The 8,172-nt window shown below is 44.1% G+C and overlaps 1 protein-coding gene across 1 annotated transcript; it reads left to right on the top strand.

Annotated features, from left to right (window-relative positions):
• The first annotated feature begins 687 nt into the window (after nucleotides 1-687).
• LOC124212247 (uncharacterized) lies at nucleotides 688-1,699 on the top strand. The gene is made up of 2 exons (XM_046612127.1): nucleotides 688-795; nucleotides 911-1,699. The coding sequence occupies exons 1-2, from the start codon at nucleotides 688-690 to the stop codon at nucleotides 1,697-1,699; spliced, it is 897 nt and encodes a 298-aa protein (XP_046468083.1).
• The last annotated feature ends 6,473 nt before the right edge of the window (nucleotides 1,700-8,172 follow it).

The following is an 8,172-nucleotide window of genomic DNA, read 5'->3' as shown; positions in this document are numbered from 1 at the left end:
TCTAATCTAATCTAATCTAATCTAATCTCTCTCTCTCTCTCTCTCTCTTTCTCTCTCTCTCTGTTCCCATCTCTGGTGGTTAGACGTGTCACAGTGAGCTCCGCGTTTTATCTCACATATTTACCAAAGTACGTATCAGAAAAATTCGCGGTGTGTACCATTCGGTGGGTGGAGTCTGTAAGTTTCAACTGCCACGATTTTTTGACCCTACGCAGTGCAGTTTTACATAATTCCTGCAACTAAACATCTTCGTATAATTTGTGGCATTTCAACGGGCCATTGGTGTTTTTACGACGCTGACTGTTTGTGTGTGTATACATATAGAAGACTATCCGATATAGGTGTGTTGTGTATTTTTGTTCAGCCGTCTATTAACGGTCTGTGCTATACTAATCTACTGTTATACACATCGACACTATCTGACCGTCTTACGCCTATTTGAACTTTGGACTCGCTATATCTTATTTTCGTGCTTCTCTCTCTACGTGTGCGTTTGCCTCTTTGTTCGTGAGCTTCTGCCACTGTGTGTGTGTGCACCTTCACGTCTCGCTCGAGCCTTTCGCACTCCTCCGCTGTGTATACGCTTACCGCTATGTGTATACAGCAATATGCCAGCTGTCAACTGTGGAATCTGGTCGAAGTTCATCGGGACGGATAACATCGTACGTTTGTGCTTGGTGGAGACGCATGGCGTCCATGGAGAATGCCTTAGGCGCAAACTCGGGATCTCGTCCGTGTCTGAACTACCTCTGGCCTCCGGTGTTACCTGCTTCTCGTGCCGAAAACGGTCAACCAGTACGTCTAGTGTCTCAGACGGTCCCCCTAATACATCCGAAGATCGTGACATGTCGGCTCTTAGTGATCAAATAGCTGTGTTCTCAAATCTCATCACCTCTCTCTCACTAATAAGCTTTACGGCATTGCATCCACTGTCAAAGTCATTCCAAAATTATCGGAGAAGCTCAACAAAATCGAAAATGTTTTCGGGGATATAGCATCCATTGAAGAACAAGTGACCGGTCTCGACGAACTCCACTCCGATGTTTGCGATTGTCTGGCAAGGCTGCATTCTGTCTCCAATCGACTAGATAACATCGAAGGAACTACAGCCTCACTGTCCGAATCAGTTGACACCTTGTCTCGGCGTGAAGATGAAATTGAGCAGCGTCCTTCTCCCACAGGTGTACCGCCCCTGGACACGCGAGCTCTTGACCGTATTAGACAACTGCAATGCGCTCTACACGCCTCTGATCTCATTATCACGGGTCTCCCTGAAGGTCTTGTGAACGATCATGACCAGATTATCTCCTTTTGTACTGTTCTGGACGTCGCGATTGACCGCACTCAAATTTTAGAAGTGAGGCGCATGCGTTTCACAAAAACCACGAATAACCCGCAGTCCTTATTTCTCTCAGTCTGCTCACCCTCGTTACGGAACTCCATTTTCACCGCCAAGCGTTCTAAAGGACCGTTAAACGCGAAACATGTCCACTCCACGTACTCCTCTTCAAGTCCTAACTACGTTAACGAATTTCTGCCAGCCATGGTCCGTAGTCTCCTAATGATGGCTAAGCAAGTGGCCAGAGAAAAACAATATCGGCACGTTTGGACACGTGGCGGTAGCGTCAACATAGAGAAAACACAGAATACGCCTATCATCCGTATTACTCATACTGATCAACTCGATTCCCTAAATTGATTCGATCAGGCCTCACTATTATACCACACCACAAACAAAACAATATATCTATAGAACTTCAAATTTACCGTATTAATGCTCAATCTCTTGTACCTCGTGAACAGTAAACTCTCGCACTATTTTCTCCAAAAATTATTATCATTGGGGTTGTTTTATTTACTATTTGCTTGTTGCTAACTATTTCCCAGAGTATTATTCTCTCTCACTCATACTATTTTCTCTCTCACTATTTCTTAGAGTATTATTATCATTATTATTATTATTATTATCACGAGTCTTGCTTTATTCAATATCTGCTATTTACTACCTGCTCTATTGTCAATGAGAATTAAGTTAATTTGAGATAAATACTGGATTCTTCTCCTTTTTGATAATGTATTTTTTTGTACTCGTGGGCATACGGCCCTAGTATGATAAAATTTGTTTCTTTCTATTTATCTATCTATCTCTCTCTCTCTCTCTCTCTCTCTCTCTCTCTCTCTCTCTCTCTCTCTCTCTCTATCTACCTATCTATTTATTTATTCTATTTGTTTCATTTATTTTATTTATTTTATTCATTTTATTTATTTTAGTTGTTATATTTGTTACGAGGTAGATTGCGTAGGCTCCGATGAGCGGTAATCAGAGCTTACTCCACGCCCAGCCAAGGTGTTATTTGGCTCTTATAGGGTCCGTTCACGTCGACTATGCACTCGCGTGCTACTACTCCCAATGCAGGAAGTGAATGGAATAGAAAGGGAACGGTATCAAGGAAAGGTAAATGATTTGGAGTATATGATTGTTTATTAGTAGTCAATGCAACGGAGTCGGTCGAGGGAAAAAGGTATGGTCTTGGTTTAGAGGGATAGGTGTCTTGCTTGAGCGCTGGGGTGGACCTGCCTGGTTTAGTGGGATGTAGAAGGCAAGCTAGCCGCGAGTTACAGAAGAATCTGCTGACTCGCGGACGACAAGAGTAGACCACAGAGCGTGAGGTTACTAAGAGTGTGGGAAAGGAATAAGAAGTCTGGAGGACGTAACATGCCCCCCCTTGGGGAAAAACATTCAGTGAGGGTACGGAATAGGATGTTCAGAAGGAAGTGGAATGCCATGAAACGTACTGACTCACTTACAGAATATTACAAAGAAGAGTCTTTAAATATAGCGCCTAGATGTTGGTGCGCGTTTAAGTTGGTTAGTATACATTTGAACAAAGTTTCTTTGAATGACATCGCATAAATGTGGTGGTATATATGATAGATATTGTGTATATTATAAACGAAACTTATGCAACATGCTGATGATTATATTATGGCTGCAGATTATCACGGGCAGAATAAGGCAATGGAAGAATATGATTGCTAATAGCGAAGGGCTTAGCGCCAGACTTCGAGTGGTTCGAAGCTATCGTTAAGGCTTCGCTCGGGGAGCAATTGACGCGGCTTAGGTATGCCTAGTTCCGTCATTTTAATTTCCGATTGGGTCCGGAGCAGCAACGAAGAGCGAGGAGGTAGGTCATCGGGAAATGGTATTATTTCTAGGTGCGGGTGGTGGATGGCATGGCGCGTAGGAATTTGGGGTTTTGTACGACGCGGGTGAGGGATATGTTCAAGGCCGGAAATAATTTGTTCTAGTGATAGAATTTTAGGGCGGACGATACCTTTTTGGGCGAAGGGGATAGCGTCTACGAAGCTGGACAGGTCAAGTTCGTATTCGTTCAAGCGTCGGTCCAGGTCAATTAGTCGGTTAAGTATGCCAATTTCAATTTATTGAAATCGACGATTCCAGTTTTTCGGGGGGTAATCCAAATATCAGCGTTAATATTGTCAATTATACGTTCAATCGTATACACTCCTTCATGGTGATCGTCCGATTTGGATCGGGTTTCATTTAGTAGATAGACCTTTTGATCTGCATCGAAACTTTGGCTGTTGACATTACGGTCGTAATACGTCTTGGAACGATGCTTTGCTTGTTGTAGGTTCGCGCGGCGTGTTTTCGTATGCTGGATAGATAAGCGATTAGGTCTAGAAGGAAGAAATCGTAGGAACGAGTATACGTGCTGGCAGGGTTCGCATCTGTTGGGAGTCTGGCTCGAGAGTCAAAAATTAGTTGGTGGGTGGTGAAGTTAGTACCTTCGTGCTTCGCGGTGTTATAACAAAAAATTGCAAAGCGGATGTAATTGTCCCAGTCGTTACCAGCATCCGTGTAGTGTTTGACGTGCTCAGTGAGAACAAGGTGACTGCGTTCTAGCGATCCGTTAGACTGTGGGCGGTAAGCTGTAGTTCGTATTTGCTTAATTTTAAAAAGTTTACAAAGTTGTTTGATGACTGTGCTCATAAAATTCTGTACTTGGTCTGTAAGTATTGTTCGAGGAGCATCGTAACGTGTAATGTATTCTTTTGCGAATGCTGCGCCTATAGTTTTGGCGGTGGCATCAGGTAAAGGGATGGCGTCCAGGAATTTTGACAAATTTCATTGCATCGTCAAGAGATATTTGTTGTTCGATTTGGTAAGGGGTAGAGGTCCAGCAATATCTAATGCCACTTTGTCGAATGCATTAGCAGGCGTGTCCGTGATCATCATTGGCAATTTGGTTTTTACTCTGACCAATTTTTTTCTTTGGCAACTCTCGCAAGGTCTTGTGGAATCTTGGATTTGTTCTTTCATACGCGGCCAAAAATACTCTTGTCCAATGCGGTTATATATTTGAGTTACACCTTGATGACCGCCGACTAACGATTCGTGGCATTCTCTGATTATTTCTTTTCGTGAATATTCGTCTGGGATGACAGTCGTGTTTCGACAAAGCATGATTTGAATTTCTAAGTCTGCGAAAATATTGGGTAGAAGTTTTCGGAAAACGCGTGGATCGAGAACGTCTTAACTATCATCGGTTATCGGGAGGGCAAGAGACTTTAGGTTTAAATCGGCTGAAACCGTTTTGAGTTTGGACAATAGCTTGAAGATATCGTGAAGGTTGCTTTAATCTGAGCTTTTTGTTTTCAATAATAGGGTGAGAATACGTCGACTATTGTGCTTAGATTCAATGACATCAAATTTTCGCGGACGAGGTCTCATTACTATTTTTGAGTCAACGATATTCTCGTCGGCAAGTTGGACTGGTATACCTTTAATCCAAGCGCAGTCTGTGGATATGAAGTGCGCGTAATTGGTTTTGAGCATCAAAATTCCATCATTGATATCTTTGACATTGTCTGATACTGGTACGTCGTCTAAATTGTCGATGAAATATGCGAAATCGTTAGGGTCATTTATTTGATCATCGTTAGTGTTGAGAGCACTGTCATGGTTATGGTCAGTAATTTCCGTACGGGAATCGAATTGTTGAGTGCACGTATAGTATTCGGTATCTGTAAGCAAGTCGGAACTGTCGTCGTTATCAGTGGTGGGCGGGAGAGGCGAGGGGGGAAGAGAACAAGAGTGTAAGAAAGGGTTTGTCGGCCTTGAAGTAGCGAGAGGGTATCGCCTAGCGCGACGCGAAGGCCCGACAGGGGGGGGGGGGGGGGGGGGGGTAGGAGGCAAAATAACGTCAGTGGATGGGGGCGGAGATAGAATCGGACGAGGTCCTGCAGGTTTAGTCGGACGTTCCGATTTCTTTCGCACATAGCGGCGGGGGGGGTAATACAGATGTGGAAGGGAAGGGGTCAGGGGGGTTAGTATAAACGGGTGGGGGGGTAATGCAGGGGCGCGCAGTGGCAGAAAGCGGAGGGTCGAGGCGGCAAACGGTGATACTTATTTTCGAATTTTTATAAACATAATGGATCATTCTGCGTACCGCACTCCATTCTAATTTGTTGAGTCCGCAACCTATTGATGGTATCGAGACGGATGTTACGCCATCTGCTTGCAAGGTTTTCCTAAAGTTAACCAAGGTGTCAAAAAAAACGTGGGGCAAAGGTTTGTCACTGTATTTGGGCTTTGTAACTAGGTTATAGATTTTTCGGTTTCCATGTACAATAGAAATAACCTCAGTCACAGTCGGGTCGAATTCTCTAAGTTGTTTGCGGTTTATGAATTTACGTTCTGTCAGTTTTGAAGCAATTCCTTTTGACATTTGGCAATCAACCAATATTCAATGAGCCAAGTTATCCTTTTGCTGTACAAGGTCAGCTTTTATTTCTTTGATACGTCTATTACGCATGAGAGAAAAAGTTTCGCTTTCTATGAGGAAATCGCTATAAGAAGGGCCCGGTGAATCAGTGGCTGGACAAGAATCATCAATTTCTGATTCAGTTTCTGGGGTCTGTAAGTCATCCGAGCTAAGGGAAGAATCTGAAAAATAGCTCAGGTATGGTTTTTTATGAGGCCCAGGATTTGTTGAAGAATTTGTTTCGCGATGGCGTTTAGGTTGGCGATGTACTAGGATCGGTGCCTGGGTAACGAAGGGGGTTTGAGGAGCAACAGAGTTTCTTCATCGCTGAACTCATAGTCCAAGAGATCAGAGGAATCTGAGGAATCAGAGGAGTATATCATCCTACAGGGTTGTGAGATTTTAGGGTGTTTCAGCGGAGCTGGGTTGGTGGACTCGTCTGTCGTCTGTTGAGGGCGTCTGGGGTACTGATGAGTTTTTTTATTGCGTTTTTTCGGTTTATCGCTAGAGGCTTTAGTCGTTGGACGGGGGCGTTTGGCATCTATAGGAGGAATTTGAGCGGTGTCGGGTGGTGCGTTCCTGGACAGAGCATCAGCGTTGGTATTAGATTTTCTGGACTTGTATTTCGTATCAAAGTCCTACTTTGCCAGTTCTAAGCTCCATCGTAATAAACGGGTATTAGGCTTCTTGATGCTTTTTACCCATTTGAGTGGCTCGTGATCTGTTATTAAAGTGAACTTCTGACCATAGATGTAGGGGCGGAAGTGATTCATACTCCAGTAGGCGGCTAAGAATTCTTTATCAGGTACCGAGTAGTTTAATTCAGCGGGCTTGAGGGCTCGGGATGCGTATGCTACCGGTAGGTCGGGACCGTCTTCATCTTGACTGAGAACTGCACCTATCACGAATTTTGACGCGTCTGTAGTGAGCGCAAATGGTTTGTTGAAGTCCGGGTGTTGTAGAATTGGTTCTTTGCATAAACGATTGCGTACGGTTTCGAAGGCGGACTGGTGTTCGGACGTCCAGATGGAAGGGGTATCCTTCTTCGTTAAATTGTTGAGACATTTAGCAATTTTTCCAAAATTTGGAACAAATCTTCGGTAATAACCTAAAAGGCCAAGAAACTGTCTAACAGTTTTGGGACATTTGGGAACAGGATACTCTTTTACAGCTATTAATTTACTAGGGTCAGGTTTTACTCCTGACTCAGTTATGAGGTGTCCGAGGTCAACGACTTCCTTGCGCAAGAATTAGCACTTATCCGGCTGTAGAGTTGAACCAGCAGCGGTTAGTCGCTTCATTAATTTCCGAAATTTAATTTCATGTTCTTAAACGTTTCGAGCGTGAATAACTATGTCATCCAAATATACGACCATCTCGTTGCCTTGTAGGACTTGGTCCATTAGCTGTTGAAACGTGGCAGGGGCGTTCTTTAGTCCGAAGGGCATACGAGAGAATTCATAATGGCCTCTAGGTGTCAAAAATGCAGTTTTTGTGCTGAGATCCGGATGCATGGGAATTTGGTGGAACCCGGAAGCAAGGTCAAATGTGGAAAAGTATTTAGCTGAGCCAGTCTGTTCAAGGATTTCCGTGATATCGGGCATGGGGTATGCGTCGCCGACTGTTTTTTCGTTAAGTTTTCTGTAGTCGATTACCATACGCCATCGTTTATTGCCGTCACTATCCGGTTTTTCGGGATCGATTCACACCGGATAATTATATGGAGATGAGGAATGTTTAATCAAATTTTGCTGGAGTAGTTTGTCAATTTGGAATTCGATTTCGTTTTTGTGAATCTTGGGAAAACGGTATTGTTTGGTATGGATGAGCCTATTGTCCGTCGTGGGGATAGTGTAATAAGATGAATTGGTGTGGCCTAATCTATCACCTGGAAGATAAAAGAGATGGTTGAATTCTGTTACGAGCTGAATATCGATTGTTTTTCGGTGTCATTCAAATGATCAAGATGTAAGCCGCTTTTCAGGACGTCCAATCTTTCTGACCTACTGTCAGTCTAGAGCACTGTTGCGGCACCGGGACAGGGTATACTGTAGTCAGCGATAGGAGGATCGGATTGCAGTTGCGCCAGGTCAGTGGACTGGATAGGGCAGGAGGGGGGGATTATTAGTCGGTCGCGATGTACGCTTGGCGGAGGAAAGAATTAATGAATTGCTGAGGAGAGGGCCTGGGTGCGATACGAGGGTTTTGGCGCGGGCATCGCTGTGGTGGTTACTCGGTGCAGTGGGCGTAACGTTGGGCATGACTGTACTCAGTGGCTCGTCGAAGTCGTCTAGGTTTACTGTTGGGAGTCTTATCTCTACGGCAGATTCATTACAATTGAACGCGTACGAGTAAGCGATGCAGTTCTGGTTTTCAACTAACG

The sequence above is a fragment of the Neodiprion pinetum genome, chromosome 2, assembly GCF_021155775.2.
Source record: "Neodiprion pinetum isolate iyNeoPine1 chromosome 2, iyNeoPine1.2, whole genome shotgun sequence".
NCBI classification, from domain to species: Eukaryota; Metazoa; Arthropoda; class Insecta; order Hymenoptera; family Diprionidae; genus Neodiprion; species Neodiprion pinetum.
Note: the sequence above shows the minus strand (reverse complement) of the source record. Positions and strands in the feature narration are given on the sequence as shown.